General features: G+C 41.3%; 2 protein-coding genes across 6 annotated transcripts in view; one reads left to right on the top strand and one right to left on the bottom strand.

Moving 5' to 3' along the window:
- Nucleotides 1-23,714, top strand: part of LOC100563056 (vascular endothelial growth factor receptor kdr-like) — a 180,177-nt gene extending 156,463 nt beyond the window's left edge. For all 3 annotated transcript variants that reach the window (XM_062964097.1, XM_062964098.1, XM_062964096.1), the window contains 6 exons: nt 2,339-2,438; nt 4,430-4,535; nt 8,870-8,994; nt 9,102-9,180; nt 12,014-12,114; nt 18,410-23,714. In XM_062964097.1, the coding sequence (XP_062820167.1) occupies nt 2,339-2,438; nt 4,430-4,535; nt 8,870-8,994; nt 9,102-9,180; nt 12,014-12,114; nt 18,410-18,620 (722 nt within the window). In that variant the 3' untranslated portion in view covers nt 18,621-23,714. The remainder of the gene's footprint in view (nt 1-2,338; nt 2,439-4,429; nt 4,536-8,869; nt 8,995-9,101; nt 9,181-12,013; nt 12,115-18,409) is intronic.
- LOC134294124 (uncharacterized) overlaps nt 1-24,382 on the bottom strand; it is an 88,068-nt gene that overhangs the window by 32,390 nt on the left and 31,296 nt on the right. The window contains exons 3-4 of one of the 3 annotated variants that reach the window (XR_010001099.1): nt 11,844-13,747; nt 8,824-9,230 (exon numbers count right to left, since the gene is read on the bottom strand). The exons of 1 other annotated variant lie outside the window; for it this stretch is intronic. The gene's annotated coding sequence lies outside the window, so the exon portion shown is untranslated. Of the gene's footprint in view, nt 1-8,823; nt 9,231-11,843; nt 13,748-24,382 lie in introns of those variants that run through there. One more of the 3 variants, XR_010001100.1, reaches the window with a different exon arrangement.

Below are 24,382 nucleotides of genomic sequence, written 5' to 3'. Positions count from 1 at the left end.
TTGCATTTCTTTGGAAGGTCACATTCTCTCAGCCTCATGGAAGGCAAATAACCTCAGAGGAACTCTGGCCAAGAAAGCATTCAAATAGGTTGGCCGTATGTCCAAGCCAACTGGAAGGCCCATTGCAAACTGGGAATTGCAGCTCTCTAGCTATGCTTGGTTTAGTCTTTTTTCCACTGATAAAAAAAATCCCTGCGTTTTTCTCATCTTTGTCTTTTCTTTTTGAAATCTTTTGTCAAGCCAGCGGTCTGGCGTCGCTCCATAAAATGGCAATTATGGGACGACGTAGCCCCTGTTTGCCCTATAACGAGAGCGAGCCTTTGCCTTTTCGTTCGATAATGATCTCTAGAGCTTTTGTCAGGAAGCGGGTTCCTTTCCTGCCCCAATTCCTCCATTAAAGAGGCGCAAAGGAGAGGGAGCCAAAGCCCAGGTCAGGCCTGGATGGGCTCCCCGTCTCTTTGGAAGAACAATCTGCTTTTGGAGACAAACAACGGAGAGGGAAACAGGGCTTTCTCACCCCGCGTCACAATGGGATTGGAAATTGTGCTGAGGCTGGGATGTGGAGCGATCCAGCACATTCCTGACCCGAAAAAACAACCCAGTTTGTCCCAGTTAGAAGGTGAACATTTCCTCATAGAAACATAGAATCATAGAGTTGGAAGAGACTAGGCGGGCCATCTAATCCAAGCCCATGCCATGCAGGAAAAACACAATCAAAGCACTCCAGAGAGATGGCCATCCAGCCATAATAATAATAATAATAATAATAATAATAATAATAATAATAATAATAATAATAGCAGACAAAAAACCAGTACAAGAAAACCGCACTACAAACTAGAACTGGCAGCTGGCACAATAAAACAAATCATTGCATGGAAAGTTCCTTGACAAAATTGAAGGAAAAGCTGATAAGGAGAAGACCTGGCTCTGGCTCACGAATGGGACCCTGAAGAAGGAGACAGAAGGCCTGATCCTTGCAGCCCAGGAGCAAGACATCAGGACAAAGGCAATCAAGGCCAAGATCGAAAAATCAGCTGATGATCCAAAATGCAGACTGTGCAAGGAAACCAACGAAGCCATTGATCATATCCTCTGCTGCTGTAAGAAAATCGCACAGACAGACTACAAACAGAGGCACAACTATGTGGCCCAAATGATCCATTAGAACCTATGCCTCAAGTCCCACCTTCCAGCAGTAAAGAACTGGTGGGATCACAAACCTGCAAAAGTATTGGAAAATGAGCACGCAAAGATACTGTGGGACTTCCGAATCCAGACTGACAAAGTTCTGGAACACAACACACCAGACATCACAGTTGTGGAAAAGAAAAAGGTTTGGATCATTGATGTCGCCATCCCAGGTGACAGTCGCATTGACGAAAAACAACAGGAAAAACTCAGCCGCTATTAGGACCTCAGGATGGAACTTCAAAGACTCTGGCAGAAACCAGTGCCGGTGGTCCCGGTGGTGATGGGCACACTGGGTGCCGTGCCAAAAGATCTCAGCCGGCATTTGGAAACAGTAGACATTGGCAAAATCACGATATGCCAACTGCAAAAGGCCACCCGACTGGGATCTGCGCGCATCATCCGAAATTACATCACACAGTCCTAGACACTTGGGAAGTGTTCGACTTGTGGTTTTGTGATACAAAATCCAGCATATTTATCTTGTTTGCTGTGTAATAATAATAATAACAACAACAACAACAACAACAACAACAATAATAATAATAATAATAATGGACTTCCAAATCCAGACTGACAAAGTTCTGGAACACAACACACCAGACATCACAGTTGTGGAAAGGAAAAAGGTTTGGATCATTGATATCGCCATCCCAGGTGACAGTCACATTGACGAAAAACAATTGGAAAAACTCAGCCGCTATCAGGACCTCAAGACTGAACTTCAAATACTCTTGTGATTTTATGATACGAAATCCAGCATATTTATCTTGTTTGCTGTGTCATACAATAAAATAATAATAATAATTGCGGTATTATTATTGCGGTACGGGTACTGGCTTGTTCAGTAGACTCTCCTCTATAGTTCCATTTGGCGGCAATCCTTAGCATTGAACGGTTGTGTTGTTAAATTATGAAGTATGGAACCCTGTGCAGATGGTTGGTCAATCCGACTTAAGGAACATGCAGTCATTGAATCAATCCATGGCTGATACCAGATAAGAAACTCCGCCCGCGCACACAGAAGACGGCAAATCTAGTATAATGCCACATTTTTAATTTTGTGTTTTTAAATGCATTATAACTGTATCCTCAATTTGCTTCTGACACAATAAATAAATAAATATTATTATTATTTTGCTTTCAGGGGCCTCCCCATATCCAGGGCTGCAGATCGATGAGGACTTCTGCCGGCGTCTCAAAGAAGGGACCCGGATGAGGTCTCCCGAATATTCGACTCCAGAAATGTAAGCGTTTCGGCCACAAATGTGGAAATCTTTGCGTCTGCTTTTCCTTCTCTGCCATCTTGATAATACTTGACAAATAAATTCAGTGGCCGGAGGTTATGGATAACTTTAAATGGTTCTTGCTGTAAGTTTCAAAAATTGTTTTAGTTGATATGTCAATTGGTTTTTTATATCGGGATATGATGTTTTAATTTATTGTGTATTTGTGTCTGATGTATTCGTATGAATTTTATATGTTGTACGTTGCTTTGAATGCCACCCACAGGAGAAAAGCAGGATAGAAATGAAATAATAATAATAATAATTATGCCTCAAGTACCACCTCCCTGCAGTAAAGAACTGGTGGGATCACAAACCTGCAAAGGTTGTGGAAAATGAGCACGCAAAGATACTGTGGGACTTCCGAATCCAGACTGACAAAGTTCTGGAACACAACACACCAGACATCACAGTTGTGGAAAAGAACAAGGTTTGGATCATTGATGTCGCCATCCCAGGTGACAGTTGCATTGACGAAAAACAACAGGAAAAACTCAGCCGCTCTCAGGACCTCAAGATTGAACTGCAAAGACTCTGGCAGAAACCAGTGCAGGTGGTCCCGGTGGTGATGGGCACACTGGGTGCCGTGCCAAAAGATCTCAGCCGGCATTTGGAAACAATAGACATTGACAAAATCACGATATGCCAACTGCAAAAGGCCACCCTACTGGGATCTGCGCGCATCATCCGAAAATACATCACACAGTCCTAGACACTTGGGAAGTGTTCGACTTGTGGTTTTGTGAAACGAAATCCAGCATATCTATCTTGTTTGCTGTGTCATACGTCGTTGTGTCAATAATAATAATAATAATTATAATTATTATTATTATTATTCATTGACAAGACCATAAGACATACTTAAGTCTTTCAACTTTTGGGGTTTTGCATTTACAGTTGTTGAGTCACTGGGTAAGACCTGGATTGTTTTAAACTGTTTCGCTTAACCAGCTTTCCAAAAATACCGTACATACTCGAGTATAAGCCGACCCGAATATAAGCCGAGGCACCTAATTTATCACAAACAACTGGGAAAACATTGACTCACGGCGAGAGTGGTAAATTTCAGAAATAAAAATAGATACCAATAAAATTAAATTAATTGAGGCATCTAGTAGATGAAATGTTTTGGAATATTTACATAAAACTGTCATTTAAGAGAAGACTGTCCAACTCTAATTAAGTCATTCTCATCTTCTTCAATGTAAATGTGCTTATGTATCCTTTTAATAATAATAGAGTAAAATAATAGATGTAATAATAATAATAATAAATACAGGAAAATAATACAAGTAATAATAAAGAGAGTAAAATAATAAATGCAATAATAATAATAAGATCAGAGTGAAATAATAAACTTATTAATATTAATAAAAATAGAGTAAAATAAATGTAATAGTAACAATAATAATAGAGTAAAATAATAGATGTAATAATACCAATAGTATAGAGAAAAATTATAAATGTACCATATATACTCGAGTATAAGCCAACCAGGACCCTCACTCGAGTATAAGCCGAGGGGGGCCTTAAAAAGGGCTGAAAAACTCAGCTTATACTTGAGTATATACTGTATATATCTTTTTAATGTCCAAGTTTTAAATTGTTCAGATAAGGGCCAAAATGCGATATTGGTCCCGACTACAGTAGACCTGTTGAATACACTGGATTTATCTATCTATTGGCTTAGCATTCAAAAACGGATTGCTAGAATCTATAAATAATTTTTAAATAAAAAGGAACAGAATTCCATCCAGAAGTAATATCTTAATTGGATCTTGGTGTTGACCGTTGCTATGCAACCCCAATGCTGGATCTCAGCAAAAGAGGTTTCATTATGTCTTTTGATGGTTCATTATTGAATGTGATCAAGTTTTCATATCGGTGTCGGGAAAAATAAGGAAAATTTGGCTTCAAAATGGGTTTTTCCCCTTTCTGTTTGTTTTTTGCAGCTACCAGACCATGCTGGATTGCTGGCACGGCATCCCAACAGAGAGACCGACCTTCACCGAACTTGTGGAGCGTTTGGGAGACCTTCTTCAGGCAAATGTCCAGCAGGTAGAGTTGGGGACGGAAGAGGGAAACCTCTGTTTGTGATCCCTGAAGACTCAAGACATATCCCCAAAGGAACCCCATTTTTAAAAAAATCACTGTTATGCACTGAACTTTATATGCACACATGCAAATATCTTAATATAAATATAAGCAGATTCGCATGAGGTTCAGCACATAATGGAACAAAACATCTGCCATGTTTCTCCCTTCCCTCAATTGTTTATTCAAGCTCAGTTTAATATTTTAATGTTTCAGAGAGTTCGAATTGCTCTCCGTTCGTACTTCCTTTCAATCAGCTGTGTGTCCGTGTCACCATCCAATCAGTTGATCAGCTGTTTTGGGCTTTTTAAAAGCGGACTTTGGAGCGCATTAAAAGCACTTTGGAGCAGACTCCACATTGGGAGGGAAGGAAATCATGTGGTTTTCACAAATGCAGAGATATATAGTGATGTTCCATCCGGAATCGGGATAAAAGGGGACCTTTTTACACTGTGTTTTTCGTCCATTGCAGCAAATCAGCATGGATTTATTGCTAGTGTCATGTAGCTACCCCCCTTTTTAACTTGGGAAATCCTGTGTTTTAAGTGCTGTGTTTTAAGTGTGCTCCATGCAGTCATGCCAACGGCCACATGACCTCGGAGGTGTCTACGGACAACGCCGGCTCTTGGGATTAGAAATGGAGATGAGCACCAACCCCCAGAGTCAGACATGACTAGACTTAATGTCACGGGAAAACCTTTACCTTTACTAGATGGGCTTTAAGACCCAAGGAAAACTATGCTTCAAATTCTGCTCAGACTAAGAAACCCACTTGGTCACTTTGGGCAGGTCACTCTCTCTCAGCCTAAAGAGGTTTTCCAGCAAATACCAGCCAATGTAATGTAGTGATTTAAGCATTGGAGTAGAACCTGGAAAAGCAGGATTTTGATCCTGGTCCCGACCTAGAAATGTACTTGTTGACCTCAGGCAAGTCACACAGTCTCAACCTCGGAGGAAGGTCATGGCAAACCATTATTATTCCACAGATATATATAAATCCCACTTGCCTAGTTTCCAACAGAGCTCACAACCACTGAGGGTGCCTGCCATAGATGTGGGTGAAACGTCAGGAGAGAATGCTTCTGGAACATGGCCAGACAGCCTGGAAAACTCACAGCAAACCAGTGACTCCGGCCACGAAAGCCTTCGACGGCACAAAAATGACAATGTTTCCTGATGGGCTGAGAGTTCAAATCCTCTTCCTTAAATCCATGTTGTTGAAGGTTATATTTTGGTACCGAAAGCATAGAGGATTTTTATCTTTGTCTTGAAGAGGATCACGTTTCAGAAACATCCGTGACAAGTGTGGAAGTTGTCGTGTCCAACAATTTCTGAAAGCTCCATTCCCTCCCTGGAGGAAGAGCGACTCTTTAGCGTACAAATAGATTTTAATTAGTTTCCAACATCCGGAAAAGGAATTTCAGCTTTTTTCTTTTTCTCCTCTTTTTCCCCGGGACACGTTCATGCACCAAACCGTCAAAACCCATCAGTGCTTTCAGACATTTCCTTGCACATAAAAGGCTTTTGTGGCCCACTGAAAAGCCATGACATAATTGCCTTCCATGACGGCTCAATCAAGGTTTCCTTCCTTCCTTTTTTGGAGCAAGCCCTTTATGTAATCTTCTCTCTCCAGGTTCTTCTCCTTTGTCCTTTTGCACTCGGCAAGACAAAGAAACTCGGTGAAGTTGGAGCTAAAAGAGGACGGGGAAAAAAATGTATAACTTTTGGGCATGAGAAAGAATGACGAGAAGTGATAGGAGAAATAATCTGAGGCCTGGAGAGAGGGACCAATTTCCAAGGGGATAAAACCAAAAGTGATCTCTTCTCTACAATGGCAAAGAATCCAAAATTTTGGAAGAGGGGCGCTGGAATTTATAGGATTTGGTGTTTGATTTTGCTTTTTCCGACTCTGACTTATGGCAAAATCCCTATTGTGACAAAGTTTCTCTGGACAAACGTTTCTGTTGCCTTTCTCTGAAGCTGAGAGAGTGTGACTTGACCACAATGGCTTCCCATCCGTGGCTCTGCAGGGATTTGAATCCAGCTCTTTGAGTATTATATGCAACATTCAAAACAGTATCCCACCCAAAATTGGATTTTCTTGATAGGTTTTCTTCCACCATACTACGCCACAGCAACACGTGGCCGGGCACAGCTAGTAATAGTAATAATAATACTAGTAGTAATAATAATAATAATAATAATTGCGCATCATCCGAAAATACATCACACAGTCCAGACACTTGGGAAGTGTTCGACTTGTGATTTTGTGAAACGAAATCCAGCATATCTATCTTGTTTGCTGTGTCATAATAATAATAATAATAATAATAATAATAATAATAATAATAATAATAATAATACATCACACGGTCCTAGACACTTGGGAAGTGTTTGACTTGTGGTTTTGTGATACGAAACCCAGCATATCTATCTTGTTTGCTGTGTCATAATAAAATAATAATAATAATAATAATAATAATAATAATAATAATAATAATAATAATACATCACACAGTCCTAGACACTTGGGAAGTGTTTGACTTGTGGTTTTGTGAAACGAAATCCAGCATGTCTATCTTGTTTGCTGTGTCATAATAAAATAATAATAATAATAATAATAATAATAATAATAATAATAATAATAATAATAATACACCTTATTTATATTCTGCTTTATCTCCTCGGAGGGACTCAGAGTGCATTACAATATACACATATAAGGCAAACATTCAGTGCGTATTATATTATATTACAGTAGAGTCCCGCTTATCCAATGTTCTGTATTATCCAACGCAGTCTGCCTTTTAGTATTCAATGTTTTTGTAGTCAATGTTTTCAATATATTGCAATGTTTCAGTGCTAAATTCGTAAATACAAATTACTACATAATGTTAGTGTATTGAACTGCTTTTCTATGTCAATTTGTTGTAAAACACGCTGTTTTGATGCTTGATTTGTAAAATCATAACGTAATTTGGCATTTAATAGGCTTTTCCTTAATCCCTCCTTATTATCCAACATTTCCCTTATCCAACATGTTGGATAAGCAAGACTCTACTGTATTGTGTCAATTGTTCTGTTATTTGTCTGTTTTATAATGGCATTGAATGTTTGCCACTTTTGTTGGAAACTGCCCTGAGTCCCTTTTGGGAGATAGGGCGGGTTACAAATAAAATCTTTTATTATTATTATTATTATTATTATTATTATTAGTCAAACGATGACTATTATCATTCCATAGCATTGAGCTACAGCAGCTAAAGTGGCATCAAGCTGTATTAATATGATGGTCCAGATCAGTGTTTCTCAACATGTGGACTAAATGGCCCAAGGGATCTCTTCCAACCCTCTTTATTATTATTATTATTATTATTATTATTATTATTATTATTGACACAAAGACACAGTATAACAAGCAAATGAGATATATATGCTGGATTTCGTATCATGAAATCACAAGTCAAACACTTCCCAAGTGTTTAGGATTGTGTGATGTATTATTATTATTATTATTATTATTATTATTATTATTATTATTATTATTATTAACAACATTGAGGTTGAGTGGCTATCTGTCAGGGTGCTTTGAAGGGAGTTGGACTTAATGGCCCAAGAGGTCTCTTCCAACCCTCTTTATTATTATTATTATTATTATTATTATTATTATTATTATTATTATTATTGACACAAAGACACAGTATAACAAGGAAATGAGATATATATGCTGGATTTCGTATCATGAAATCAGAAGTCAAACACTTCCCAAGTGTTTAGGATTGTGTGATTTATTATTATTATTATTATTATTATTATTATTATTATTATTATTATTATTATTATTAACAACATTGAGGTTGGGTGGCTATCTGTCAGGGTGCTTTGAAGGGAGTTGGACTTAATGGCCCAAGAGGTCTCTTCCAACCCACCCTCTTCATTACTGTATATACTCGTATAAGCCGACCCGAATATAAGCCTAATTTTACCCAAAAAAACTGGGAAAACATTGACTCCAGTATAAGCCGAAGGTGGTAAATTTCAGAAATAAAAATAGATACCAATAAAATTACATTAATTGAGGCATCAGTAGGTTAAATGTTTTTGAATATTTACATAAAGCTCATGTTTAAGATGACTGTCCAACTCTGATGAAATCATTATTCTCATCTTCTTCGATGTGAATGTGCTTATGTATCCTTTTAATAATAGAGTAAAATAATAAATGCAGTAAGCTGAAGCTGAGCCAACAAAATGAGTCTTAGTTTCCCTTGTTTATTCTGTGATGTTCATACTTTTAGGACGGGAAGGACTACATCCCGCTCAACATCACCTTGTGCCCAGACGGAGAGCCCAACCCCAAGGTCTGCGTCTCGGAAGAGAAGGTGATTGACGGCGTTCATCGCTGGAGCGCCTTGGAAGCCAAGTAAAGCAGCCTCTTGCCTCTTTCATTCTCATGCATTCATTCCGCATTTCCAGAAGGTTTCTCCCACGTCTTGGTTTGTCTCTGATTGATCTCCTTCTTATTCCCAGTATCAACACCAAGAATCGGCCGCTGAGCGTGAAGACCTTTGACGAGGTGCCGGTGGAGAAGGAGAAGGCGCTGCATGACGTAAGAGCCTGATCCTTTCCTTTCTAGAATTCCACCCACTACAGCTCCGACTGTAGAATAATAATAATAATAATAATAATAATAATAATAATAATAATAATAATAATAATAATAATAATTTCCCCCAACTGCAAAAGGCCACCCTACTGGGATCTGCGCGCATCATCCAAAAATACATCACACAGTCCTAGACACTTGGGAAGTGTTCGACTTGTGATTTTGCGATACGAAATCCAGCATATTTATCTTTTTTGCTGTGTCATAATAAAATAATAATAATAATAATAATAATAATAATAATAATAATAATAATAATAATTTTATTTTTGTAATCTACTTCCATCTCCCCATGGGGACTTGGGGCGACTTACAAACACAGAACAAAAGGACAATAACATCAGGTACTGAACAACGTGCAAATGAAAATGTAAAATGACATTAATGAAGTTTGAAACTACTTGAACTGCTATGGCCCAGTGCTATGGAATCCTGGAAGTTGTAGTTTGGCGAGGCACCAGCACTCTTTATGAGAGAAAACCGAAGACCTTACAAAACTACAACTCCCAGTATCCCGTAACATTGACATATGGCATTGAAAGTAGTGCCAAACTGCATTCATTGCTCCATTCGAGGACTTCCTAGGGGAGCGCTGATTTCCATAGGACTACGTAGCTGAGCTGCTGAACTTGCTGACCGAAAGGTTGGCAATTCGAATCCGGGGAGTGAGGTGAGCTCCCGCTGTTAGCCCCAGCTTCTGCCAACCTAGCAGTTCGAAAATATGCAAATGTGAGTTGATCAATAGGTACCGCTCCGGCGGGAAGGTAACAGCGCTCCATGCAGTCATGACAGTGGCCACATGACCTTGGAGGTGTCTACAGGCAACGCTGGCTCTTTGGCTTAGAAATGGAGATGAGCACCAACCCCCAGAGTGAGTAGATTAATAGGTACTGCTCCAGTGGGAAGGTAACGGCGCTCCATGTAGTCATGCCAATGGCCACATGACCTTGGAGGTGTTTACAGACAATGCCGGCTCTTTGGCTTAGAAATGGAGATGAGCACCAACCCCCAGAGTGAGTAGACCAATAGGTACGGCTCCGGCGGGAAGGTAACGGCGCTCCATGCAGTCATGCCTGTGTCCACATGACCTTGGAGGTGTCTACGGACAACGCCAGCTCTTTGGCTTAGAAATGGAGATGAGCACCAACCCCCAGAGTCGGTCACAACTGGACTTAACGTCAGGGGAAACCTTTACCTTTTACCACCTTAAAACATTCCCAACTCGCCAAGTTGTTCGTAATGCTCTTTGGTTTATTTTAAAATGCCTTTTGAAGGAAAGTCTACCGTGTTGCTTTGCAGCACATCCAAAATGTAAGACGTAGGAAAGGTTTAGAAATGGCAAGGGAAGGATGCTGTTCGTGCACTTTAACCACCCGCCATCTATTGCCATCTGTGTCTGCAATAATTTTATACAGCTTTTTAAACCATACCCGACCTCCTTTCGAGTGTTATCTTCACAAAGCTAACAGAAGCCATAATTTACACGCCAAATGCAAATGAGTCTGCAGCCAGCTGCAAGGCAGGTGGCAAAGCCTGGGAAGGAAGGCCCTGCCCCTGCCAAATATATCCTTGCGTGGAGAGAATGGGCAAGATTTGGGGAGGATTAGAGCCACCTGAATCCTTGCAGATGGTTCTGACGGAATGGGCACAATGCACAGGACAGGGAAATGCACCAAAAGGAAGGCGTAGAAAGCCAAACTCCATGGAATTATAGCAGAGTTTATAAATATATACGAGGGTGGGTCAGAAAGTTTTGCCTCCTATGTCATACAAACATTATGAATGCTGCCTTTTTGGACCTCTGAAAGACAACCTACATGGTTTCAGATTCAATGACTTGAATGACGTTAAAGCAGCTTTAAAATCATGGGTCATGAAGCAAAACCCTGAATTTTTCCAAAATGGTTTTGATGCCTGGGTTAAACAATGGCGCAAATGTGTCCAAATTTATGGTGACTATGCTGAACAATAGTTTTTGTTACGGTTTTTGGGATGTATAGTGAAATTTTTAATCTATTGTGACTGTGGAAGTGTGTGTATTCCTTCCGGCAAGCATTCCAGCAGTTAAGGAGTTAATTACAGCAAGCCCTGATTGATGGGCAGAAGGGCAAATGGATCAAGGCTTCTGTTTGTGCTACCTGACAGGAAGATATGTCATGGACTGTGGACTGTAAGGAGGTGCTTCTTTGCACTAGTAATGGACTCAGAGAGATACGAGGAAACTCCATGTTCTGTTTTTGCGGAGGCAAGATGTGTCCTGATAGCTATGGTAATTAGCATTGTAAATACCTTGTAAAATAAAGTCTTTAGTACCACTGGGATCAGCAGATAAAGATTGACTGAGCTGTCATTCTTGGTCGGTGCCACTTTGCCATTGCTGAGTGGCCTGACGGATGAGCAGAAGGTGAGACCTGACTCATCAATCAGTCAGGGCGCTGGTTCCCTGACAGTTTTGCATAGAGGATAGTTCAGGCTATGATCTGTAGCAACTTCTGCTGTTATATGTTCATTCATAATGTTTTTATGACACAGGAGGCAAAACTTTTTGACCCGTCTTGTACATGTAAGCATGTAAGAAGATCTCTCATAGCCATGGTATTACTTACCTGCAACCAGAGACAAATGATATTTCTATGATTTGCTTCTCTCTACTCCGCTGTCCATGGGGTTCTTTGAAGGTGGTCCAAAGCTTTCCGATTTAATACGAAGGCTGCGTTGCATTTGCTTTTTCGGTCTCTGTTTCTCCACCTCTCCATTCTTAATTTCTTTCTTTCAGGACTGTGAATCAGACAGTGGGATGGTGCTGACGCTGGATGAAATCAAAAGCCGGAAGAGGCTGGAAATCCGCTCCTGGCCTTATGGGATCATGGCTCTGGCGTAAGTTGACCCAGATGGGTCCATATTGGTCGATAACAACTGTATTTATTATTTATTGATTTACAGTCTTTATACCCTGCCTTTCTTATCCCAAAGGGGACTCAGAGAGGCTTACAGAACACACTTATAGCAAACATTCAATGCTGATTACATAATTAACAAGGGCAGACAACACACACAGAGGTAAAGGCAGTTTTTCCCATCTTATTTCCAGCATCTTAGAGGCTGTGCTCGACTCCAGCTACCCAGGGGGTGTGTTGTGTGCTGTCAATCCATTTTCCATGCTGGGGAGCTTTCCTCTTATTGATGTTCTTAAAGGTGCCTTTTTATTGCCTCCCTGCTAAAAGCGGCACCTATTTATCTACCCGCATTTCTGCTTTCAACCTGATAGGTCGGCAGATGAGCTGGGGCTAATGGCAGGTGCTCACCCCGACCTGAACTTGAACTTCTGAACTTTCCATTGGCAGGAATTTTCTGCAGCACAGCGGTTTAGCCTGCTGTGCTAAGCCCGGCCCCATTAATACAGTAGAGTCTCGCTTATCCAACACTCGCTTATCCAACATTCTGGATTATCCAACACATTTTTGTAGTCAATGTTTTCAATACATCATGATATCTTGGTGCTAAATTTGTAAATACAGTAATTACAACATAACATTATTGTGTATTGAACTACTTTTTCTGTCAAATTTGTTGTATAACATGATGTTTTGGTGCTTAATTTTTAAAATTATAACCTAATTTAATGTTTAATAGGCTTTTCCTTAATCTCTCCTTATTATCCAACATATTCGCTTATCCAACGTTCTGCCGGCCCGTTTATGTTGGATAAGTGAGACTCTACTGTAATAGTGTTGGTGCCTCACCAAAGTATAACTCCTAGGATTCAAATGTACTCATTCTGCAGTGTAGATGCAACCTAACCTACGACATTAGGAACCTGGGATCGGCGGTTTCAGGAGAAACTGCAAATCCCAGGATTTCATAGGATGTAGCCATGGCTATGCAATTGGACTCATAATACTATCAAGACATGGAGCAGATCATACTCTCCTTCCAACAACTTGTCTGCAATCTCCCCATATTGAGATGCAACAGATGCAGCAATATGAAATGATGCGAAAGAGGACCGTTTGATCTTTTTAAGAGGCCAAACACAGTTCCCAGAGGCTTCAAGAAGCAATAATTAATTGTGATTTTATGTTATTTTGGTGAGGAACCTGCAGGCTTTGCCCTCCCTGCACCTCTAGCTTTGCAACCATCATCAATTAAGCAGTTTAAGAAACATTGGCTCCAGACCGTTTATTTCATCTATTAAAGGAACTGACCCTTGGCTTTGCAAATAGAGACCAAGTGCAAACAAATCTTTGCATTTACCCCTAAATGTGGAACAACAACGCGTTTGACTCAGTTCTTCTCCAAAGATGGAAAATGTCGCCTTTGTTTGCAATTTCTCCCTTTCTCTCTTTATTGAAAACATTTATTCTGGACCCGATACAAACAGGACTTCTTCCTTCGTATGAAACCTCTGGAAAGGCTTAGCATGTTTTCCAAACTGAGCTCCGACATCAAAACATGCTTGCGCACACACCCACAAATCCAGCTGTTTATTGGTCTTGCCTTGCTTTTCTTCCTGGAGTTAAAAGGGAGATGCAGGGGGTTGGAAACCGAGAACATCCAAGCTTAGAAAACTTGTGTCAAGAGTTGAGAGAAGACAAACACACAGCTCTGAGGATGGGAATCCTCTTGGACACATTAACAGCTTCTTTGCTGTGTCAGGTGCAAGGACTGAAATAAAGAGCGGCTTCCAAAACCCAAAAATTAATGGCAACTTGTGAGCTGAAGTGGCCCAAAGGCCAACTTTGGGTTCTGTTTCCTAGCAAGAAGATGCCAGCTTTGTTGTGCAAATCTTAAGAAATGGGGCTGCCGTATTCCCCGAAAATAAGACAGTGTCTTATAATAATTTTTGCTCTCAAAGACGTGCTAGGTCTTATTTTCAGGGGATGTCTTATTTTTCCATGAAGAAGAATTCATATTTATTGTTGAACCAAAAAATGAACATTTATTATATACCAGCTGTGCCCGACTACGCATTGCTGTGGCATAGTCTGGTGGTTAGGAAGCAGCCTGGCTTTGAAGCTGCAAGGCTGTTCAGTGATATTCAAAGTGGCCAACAGAGAATCCCCCTGGTTAGGAAACAGCCTGGCTTTGAAGCTGCAAGGCTGTTCCATCATGGCAACATTTTTTAAAAGTGGTGTTAGGCTCCGCATACAGCTATGAGGTCCTCTGGATAATGTGGTTGTTTCAGTTCCCCAGGGGCCTCTGCACATGCGCGGTAAGCAATGGCAGGTTTTCTGTTATTTGGACTTTATTTTTCTAGGTTTTTTTGATTGAAAGACATAGATTAGATGACTATGTCTTTTGTGGCCAAATTTGGTATGATTTGGTCTAGTGGTTTTGTTGTTTACTCCATGGGGAAAATGCACGTTACATTTATATATATATACTAGCTGTGCCCGGCCACGCGTTGCTGTGGCGAAGTCTGGTGGTATCGGAAATAAAATATTGAGGAATTGGTGGTAGTTAAGGTAAAGACTAAAGCTTTTCCCCTGACATTAAGTCCATTATAAATGTGTTATATAGATGCGTGGAAGAGCCTTGAGTCTACACTGCCATATAATCCAGTTAAAATCAGATAATCTGTATTTTATAGGCAGTGTGGAAGAGGCCTAAGTGAGGCCTAACTCTGCCTGTCCCCTGGGCTGAGTGGGTTGCTAGGACAACAAGTGGGCGGAGCTTAGTCTTCTAACTGGCAGCAATTGGAATAAAAACAATTATTCCTCTCCCTCTAATTAGGACTTTATTTTTCTTTTCTTTTTGTTGTATGAACGTAGAGGCATGGATGAGGGGTTGTCCTGCCAAGTTTAGTGTTTCTGGGATGTGTAGTTTGGTTGTTTTGTCCTAGGCCGAAATTTCATTACCCTTTTATATATATAGATAGATTGTTCAGTAGTTGTCATCACAAACCAGCATAACCAGACAAACTGTGAATCCTATCAAGATTTTTTTGTTCCTACCATTATTTCAATGTACAACAATCTATGGTACGTACCTTTACCGATCCTGCATGCTCTGGTGTTCTGTTCGTTGGGCATGCTTCCAAACAAAAACTTTGCTAGGTCTTACTTTCAGGGGAGGCCTTATATTTAGCAACTCAGCAAGACCTATACTAGGTCTTATTATCAGGGGTGTCTTATTTTCGGGAAGACAAGGTACAAAGTGTTCACGAGATGCGAGTGCAGAGAAGAACAAACCACAGACCACTGACTATAATGCGGCCTGAGCCCTGCCACATGCACAGTGGAGGACTTCCTTACAGCGGCACCAGAGGCACTCCAAGTGACCAGCTTCTGGTCAAAGGACATCTAGTATAATGCCAAGATTTTAACTTTGTGGTTTCTAAAATACATTATAACTTTATTCTAAATTAGCTTCTGACACAATAAATAAAGAAAAACCCAAAAGTTGCAAATGAATCGAGAATATTGAAAAAATAGGGAAGAAGCAGAATTATTGAAATGTTAGGGTGGGTATCTCCGCTTAAAGCAGCATTTCTAGGGAAGGCCATTGCCTTGCAAAGCGGCTGCTGGAGATGACTTGACCCAACTCTTCCAGCCTCCGACTTGGGAGCGATGTGAAATGCCATTCTTCCAAGGCTTTTGAGAAACACCAGCTGATTAAACGCCATCCCCAGATGAGATGCAGGATCGGCCAGGATGGGACCAATTCGCAGGCCTTTCTCACATTGATGCAGCTGCAGGGGGTCTCTCTGTGTGGCCAGAGGAAGGCTTCAAAGCTCTTATTTTATTTGGCACTGCAAGCTTTGCTCAGGCAAAGGTCCAAGCTACACAGATCGGTTCATCTTTCTGGCACTCTCTATTGACCGGCTTAATGCCTGTAATATTAAAAAGCCAATAGAGCTGTGGAGTCATTCAGGGACCGCTAGGACTGGAACAGGAAGAACAGAAACAAGGAAACTGCAAGAAGACCATAGAGAACACGAAAGCAAATGCAGGGGTGGGTTTCATGTAGCCCTTCCTCTTTGCGGTGTCATGAGATGTGGTTTGGGGACCAAATATTGCAACCAAAGAGTCAAGGAGTCAAAAGGGACCACGAGAGCCACTGGGCCCAAAACTTTTACTATTAATGAAGGAGTGCAAAACACAATTTGGATAGCTGAGACTAAAACCTTGAGCAGATTCAATGTCCACTTTGAGACAGAGATTTCTGGCTAGCACTACATGCCAACATTATATTATTATTATTATTATTATTATTATTATTATTATTATTATTATTATTATTATTATATTGTATGACACAGCAAACAAGATAGATATGCTGGATTTCATATCACAAGATCACAAGTCGAACACTTCCCAAGTGTCTAGGACTGTGTGATGTATTTTTGGATTATATGCGCAGATCCCAGTAGGCAGATCGTAATTTTGTCAATGTCTATTGTTTCCAAATGCCAGCTGAGATCTTTTGGAATGGCACCCAGTGTGCCCATCACCACCGGGACCACCTGCACTGGTTTCTGCCAGAGTCTTTGAAGTTCAATCTTGAGGTCCTGATAGCGGCTGAGTTTTTCCTGTTGTTTTTCGTCAATGTAACTGTCACCTGGGATGGCAACATCAATGATTCAAACCTTTTTCTTTTCCTTGACTGTGATATCTGGTGTGTTGTGTTCCAGAACTTTGTCAGTCTGGATTCGGAAGTCCCACAGTATCTTTGCATGTTCATTTTCCAATACTTTTGCAGGTTTGTGATCCCACCAGTTTTTTACTGCTGGGAGGTGGTACTTGAGTTCCAATGAATCATTTGGGCCACATGGTTGTGCCTCTCTTTGTAGTCTGTCTGTGCAATTTTCTTACAGCAGCTGAGGATATGATCAACGACTTCGTCAGCTTCCTTGCACAGTCTGCATTTTGCGTCATTATTATTATTATTATTATTATTTGCGGTTGCAAGAAAATAGCCCAGACTGACTATAGGGAACATCACAACAGGCTACCAGCAACGGTGCACTGGAAACTTTGCAAGAAATATGGCCTCCCCTGCAGTAGAGCTTGATGTGAGCACAAGCCGGAAAAGACCATGGAAAATGAAGGAGCAAAAATACTCTGGGATTTGATAATCCAAGCCGATAAACACCTGCCACATAACACACCAGATATATGAGAAAATGGAAAGTAGATTATGTTTTGGAATTAAAAATGAACAAAGTATAGGAGAAAACATTTACCATATGCAGTTGAAAGTCATGCCCAAATACCACTTCTCAACATAGTCGCCATTCAAATCTAGGCACTTACCATAGCGATGAATGAGCTTGGCAACTCCTTCCCTACAAAACTCTGCCACTTGCGTCCTCGACCAGCCGGTCACCCTCCTCGCAGCTACGCATGGTCGCCAAAACGCTGCGTTGAGGACGCAAGTGGCAGAGTTTTGTGGGGAAGGAGTTGCCAAGCTCATTCATCGCTATGATAAGTGCCTAGATTTGAATCTGAACAAATGGCGATATAAAAATGCAAAAGTACTTGGCAAAGAAACACACCAAAAAGCAAAAGCAAAAAGCATTAGCACTGGCGTTAAACACTTCGAATAAAATCTCTAGGTTAGAAGCAGCTGACATTGGAAATGCTCTAACAAAGAACTGCCAAAAACTGTTAAAGTTAAACTAAACAATCATTGTTGTTCCAGTACGACAGTTGGAAAATAAAATAATAGTAGTAGTAGTAGTAGTAGTAGTAGTAATAGTCAGGATTTCCAAGCAGTATGTCATAATTTGGTTAACAGGGAATGGATCTAATTTACATATGTTTTAATTGTTATAATGTATTTTAATGATGTATTTTTATAGTTTTAATTGATTATATGTACTTTTTTGTTTTATTATTATGTTCTTCGCATTAAATGTTGCCAACTGTTGTAAGCTGCCCTGAATTCCCCCCCCCCCCCGCCCCCGGTGAGAAGGGCAGGGTTTAAATGCTGGAAATAAATAATAAATAAATAGAAGAATAATATAATGTGCATTTATTATAAGTCTATATTTCATTAAGCATTTTAATGTTTTAACAATTTATATAGGGCTTTAATGCTGACATATATTCAGCATCTACCAAAGCCCAGGGATGCCATGGGTTGACTCAGAGTAAGAGTAAATTGTTACTATGTAGACCACGATGTAGCTTCTGCTGATCGATAGCTTTGCTTCCATTTCCCGCTGCAGGAAGAAAGCCATGGTCCACAAGAGCAAGGAGTCCGTCTTCTCTGAAACCGGACGCGAGCCGGTGAAATACCGGCGATCGGCGGCTCCGGAGGCGGAGGAGGAGAGCGCCTTGGAGGAATCGGTTCTGCTCCCGATGGATCCCGGTCTGGAATGCCACAGCCCTCCGCCCGACTACAACTCCGTGATCCAGTACGCGGCTCCTCCGGTGTAGCCCTCCGCCTTCTCCATTTGCAGCCTCAACCTTCCCTTTCTCAAAGCCTGCTCTGAGGACTGAATGGCATTAAGAAGAGAGGACCAGTTGCCCAAAAGCACGGCTTTGTCCGTCCTTGGCATCTGGTCCCTATGGAAATCCATTAACTGCAAACCATTTGCTGCAAAGCAAGGGCATATTTGTGGGACATCCCTCTTGTTCACTTTCTTGTACCAAATATTCTCCCTCTTTGGTCCCTGCACCTCAAAATCAATTTCTAAGATCGGTAAGGTTTCTTAAATCAGGGATTGCAGCCTTTGCTTTGCTTGCTTTTCGGCCTCTCTCCTCGCTTTTCCTCCCTCCCGAAAAAGGATTTGCACTGGCCGACGGACGGACGGCAACATTTTCTTCGCCACCGTTGATTTGCTAAGCCAAGATGGGACTGAATGTGCCTTCGACAATCAATACTCTTTGTGCCTCGTCCACAAAAGGGATAATTCCGCAGTTTCGTTCTTTCCATGACTGTCCATTTACCTTCCAGCTAAAGAGCTCACATTTAGTATAAAACAAGAATCATTTTGAATTGCTTTGTGCAAAGGCCCATCTTCCAAATGTCCTGGGAATTGTGTCTCGGGCTTCTCCACTAAACACGTCTCCATCTGTCCTTTGCTTTGTGCAAAAGCCCATCTTCCAAATGTCCTGGAAATTGTGTCTCAGCCTTCACCGCTAAACACATCTTTTGCAAACTATAGTTCCCAAGTTCCCCAGACTAAAGATTGCTAACCCTTAGACCAAAACAAAACCCATGCTGCAGATGAAGAGAGAGAAAACTGAGGCCTTCCCAACGTTGTTGAAGTAGATGCCATGCTTTACTGTTGGCAAGGGCTACTAGTTAATACCAACTAAAGCAAACCCATGAAGCCAACCATTGAATGGTGAGCCAGTCAATCCTATAGATTCAATGAGTCTAGTAGAGTCAAGGCTGACAAGGCCATTTTTAATGTGAATTTTTGATAGTTTTATAGTTTTTCTACATATTGGTAGTAGTGCTATTTTCAGTAAGCTTCGAAACTATTGTCTGGGCCCGTTCGGTGTCCATCCGCACTGTATACTTATAGCACTGCGAATCCACTTTAAAATCTTGTGCTGTGTCTTTTAGTGCAGCGCTAGGGCTTTCAAAGAATTCTAAAGAATTCTAAATTTCAAAGTATTTCCTTAGAGGTCAACCATAAAAGCACTAAACTTACTCATTCACTCCTGTTTTGGTATTTTAGGACGAGTTCATTTCAATTCTGTGCCCTTGTAAAAATGCACGAGCCCGAACCTCTTCTTTTTCTTCCTCAGGAATATTATGTTTTACTAGTTACTAGAAGATATAACTAGTAAAACATGAACAGTAATATATGAACAGGAACATAGAAAACTTCCAGGATATATAAAATCCAAAATCAAAGCTTGAACCAGGAACAAGAGAACTCAGGCATAGCTTCTCACTTTAACACGGTGTTGCCTGAACTGCACTTAGGGTAAACAACTTGTTTAGTAGACAACCATGAAAGCATTCTGTTTCCCATGATTTTTTTCCACAACTTTCCCTCTGTGAACGACGCAATCTATTTTTGGCTCTTGATTTGTAAACAGACTTTTGTTGATCTCCGTAGCTGCAGGTAGGTTCCCATGGGAACCCTCCTCATCACTCAGCTCTTCAATGGATTCCTTATCTGCTGTTGCTACTTCTGACTTCCATGAATGCCCTCGAGGCCCTGCACTTTCCAAGCCAGTTTTCTCACAGAGAGAACCATCATTTCCCAGACTTGAGGGCCCACCACTTTATGCCATAAGAAAGCTCACAATCCTCTCTGAATCATCCACAGGAAAGCTCACAATCCTCTCTAAATCATCAGTCAAACCATCAGCCTCTGGTGACTGATCTGCAACACATGCTAAGGAACAAAAAAGGGGAATTGTTCTGCAATTCCAGGTCACCTGCAAACCTAAGCGATTGCTATATATTGGATTCCTGCCACATCATTTCAATCTATGGAAATCAACCATCAGTGGCCCGGATTTGTGAGTTTTCACTACTGGATCAATAAGAATTACGTCTATGTTGACTTGCTGGTCAAGCATTAAGCCAATGGGCCTGCCCTCCTTGGATCAAGTAATAGGATTTCGAGCAATATAGGAGGAAGTTTTCCTTACCGCTCTTAAAGACGTAGGAAAAGCCAGGCTTTTATACTGCAAAGGTGTGGTTCTAGCTTTGGTTTCATTGGTTTCGTCTTTACCTGTTTTATATTAACCACCTGAAAATCAAGCTGTACCCATTGTATTTTATACACTAATATTAAGTACCTCTGTACCTACTCCCCTTAATTTAACATTTGTGTTATCGGTGTCCATTTATGATTTTAATATGTATCTTGAAATAGCTAAAATCTCTCTTTCAGCAGCAGTTGTCTAGGAGTAACACCCATTGAGCTCAACTCTGGAAGAGAAAGCATTGCATCACCTCCCCTTTGGGATATCTACTTCACCTCCCTTTGACTGCAACACTGTTTACTTTGTAGAAGTAGTCACCTTTATATGCTACTGTTTATATTGCATTTTTTTAAGAGCAGGAAATTTCCAGACAGAAGGGGATCCGGTCTCATTATTGAGGGTGTCCCCACAGCTTGCAGGACAGGCTCCAGTTGAGAATAATCTCCCAAATATCCCATTTTGAGAGTGATTTTCTGGTTGCGTGGCCCAAAATGCTCCTTGAAGTCCTCAGATTTGCTTCTTGAACTCCTTGGATTTCCATTTGACTTCTTCTCAAACTATATGTCCATGAGACAGGTCGGCCCAAAATTCTCCTTGAAGTTCTCAGATTTGCTTCTTGAACTCCTCGGATTTTCATTTGACTTCTTCTCAAACTATATGTCCATGAGACAGGTCGGCCCAAAATTCTCCTTGAAGTTCTCAGATTTGCTTCTTGAACTCCTCGGATTTTCATTTGACTTCTTCTCAAACTATATGTCCATGAGACAGGTCGGCCCAAAATTCTCCTTAAAGTTCTCAGATTTGCTTCTTGAACTCCTCGGATTTTCATTTGACTTCTTCTCAAACTATATGTCCATGAGACAGGTCAGTTTTGGAGTGAGTCTCAAGATTGATAAGGCCCGTGGCTTTAGATCAGTGGTTCCCAACCTTTTTTGATCACTTTGGCCAAGGGCCACTCTCCGACAGTAGTACCAAAAGGGTTACAAATCAGTTTTTGGTCAACTTTAGATTCGGCTTGGCTATTTGGGGTGCTGATTCAGAAAATTGCATTGGATTTTTTTTATCAACTTTTTTTTTTTGGTCAACTTTAGATCCGGCTTGGCTATTTGGGGTTGCTGATTCAGAAACTTGCATTGGATAGATCTAGTTTATTTTATTTTTTAAATATTTTATTAGAATTTCAGATATTGTATACAGTGAAAGTGTGAGAATAATAATAGTAATGGTGAGGTTGCGGGCCACTGGTGTTCCACGGACCACAAATTGGGAACCACTGATTTATAGAGACAGGGTTGGATTTCCCTTCCCATGAAACTGGTCTCGATGCAAGGAGACAAAAAGGCATCCAAGGCCCAAAGAAGTATCTTTCTACCACAACTCAGGGAATTCTTTGTGACTTCAGAGGGTGCACGGCTTACGGCCTTTGTCTCAGGGATGGATCTGCAATGTGTTTCATCAGACCCAAGACCAGTGATGTTGTGTGCCTTCCAACAGTCCCACTTTGGGATGGATTATATCAATTAGTCCTCTGCCATCCCACTTTCCCCGCTAATTTTAAAGTGTCCCGGTTTCTGTCCCCGAATCCCACTTCCTCTCTTACGTCAGTTGTTGCAAATGGAGTTCAAAGTAGTTTGCATGCAAACTACGCTCTGGTGTTGCTTGGCTCCACGCATCCTGGTTTTCATCTGCAAAAGCATGCAAATGTGAGTAGATCAATAGGTACCACTCTGGCGGGAAGGTAACGGTGCTCCATGCAGTCATGCCAGCCACATGAACTTGGAGGTGTCTATGGACAATGCTGGCTCTTCGGCTTAGAAATGGAGATGAGCACCAACCCCAGAGTCGGTCACGACTGGACTTAACGTCAGGGGAAACCTTTACCTTTACCTAAATTTTACAAAGGGCAGAGTCTTGCCACTTCCTATTGGTCAAATGATTTATAGTGGGCTTTAAACGACCCGAGGCTCTGGCGGCACAGCGGGTTAAACTGCTGAGCTGTGGAACTGTCGAATCTGCCAAGTGGGGTGAGCTCCCATTGTTAGCCCTAGCTTCTGCCAACCTCAAAAACTTACAAATGTGAGTAGATCAATAGGTACCGCTTATTGGCGGGAAGGTAACAGCGCTCCATGCAGTCATACCAAGGAGATGTCTATAGACAACGCTGGCTCTTCGGCTTAGAAATGGAGATGAGCACAACCCTCCCAGATGGACTCGACTGGACTTAATGTAAATGTAATGTTTACCTTTACTAGATGGCCCAGGGAGACCTAATAGCTTGGCAAAGGTGCCCCGTTATGGAGACTTGAGGGCATTTGGAGGCCAAAATATTCACTCTTATTTCTGGGAAGTGAAGCCTTCCAAGGTCTAGGCATCAAATCTGTTCTCCAAGGTGCTGAAACTTATCCCCAAAGTCGATTTAGCAAGTCGGATAGCTCCTTTACAGGGACCCATAACCCAGAGTGGATTCGCCACTTCTACCAGTCTTTTCTTAGACAAGTAAAATAAGGCGATTGTTTGAAAAGACTGTTAGGACAATGGGCCAAGCAAAAGCTCCCCTAACCTTTTGACATGTTTCATCAGGCCTAAACCTGAGACCAATGATGTTGTGTGCCTTCCAACAGATCTTAGTGGTTTTTAATGGTGTTCTTGAGAAAAGTCTGAAAGGTGATTGAGACAAATTTCAATAAGTCCGTGACTCGTTCTACCCAAAACACGATGGAATCCGTTTTGAGACCGATCCCTGGCTGTCTGAAGAATGTATGCACTGTCAAACCTGCTCTTGTTATGTAGCCAACAATGTATTGTAATTATTAACCAAAATATAAATTAAAAGGATTCTATATTTATACAGCTTGAGCCTGCTTTGGACCTCTTTTAGTTTTCACTAAGGACCTCAACCAACTGAAGAAGAAAGCTCTGTGTTAAAGTTTGGTTTCTGGTTCATGGCCCAAGGGGGTTTCTTAGGCAAGTCACACACTCTCGGCCTTTGTTACTTTGGCTCATACAAAGAGCTTGTTGTCTATATGAAGCTAATATGATATAAGCAGAGGCAAAGCTATATATGCAAAAGTCTACTGATTTCTGGCCCATGGTCCCTTCACTACGTGCGCCTGAGCATGGTTTTGGGAACGGCCACCCATCATCCCTCCTGGCCTGTGGCATCCTCACCTCTGCTTCTCCAACCTTGGCCTCGGCGAGAACCGCCAGCGCCGCTTGTCAGGGCCAAAAAGGTGACCCTAAAAAGCATTTGCGGATCCGTCGCCGGTCGCACCGCAACCTCTTTGTTTGGAGGCTGAGCTTTTGTCAGAACAAATTCTTCAAGTCCTCAAAGGTTAATTTGCTTTCCCTCCTATAAATGAATCTTTTTTTGGGGAAAGAAGTAGAAGAAGAACTTAATGCTCTGCCGCCCCCCTGGAAGAGCGTTGACCTTTGATTCATGTATATTTTCCGGCGCCAGCCTTTGCTGTTGATGCCCCAAGCGAGGATGTCACAAGCTGTCTTCGCAAATCGCGCAGCACACAATG

This window comes from Anolis carolinensis, unplaced genomic scaffold, assembly GCF_035594765.1.
Source record: "Anolis carolinensis isolate JA03-04 unplaced genomic scaffold, rAnoCar3.1.pri scaffold_12, whole genome shotgun sequence".
In the NCBI taxonomy this organism is placed as follows: domain Eukaryota; kingdom Metazoa; phylum Chordata; class Lepidosauria; order Squamata; family Dactyloidae; genus Anolis; species Anolis carolinensis.
This window is presented reverse-complemented; position numbering and strand designations above follow the sequence as displayed.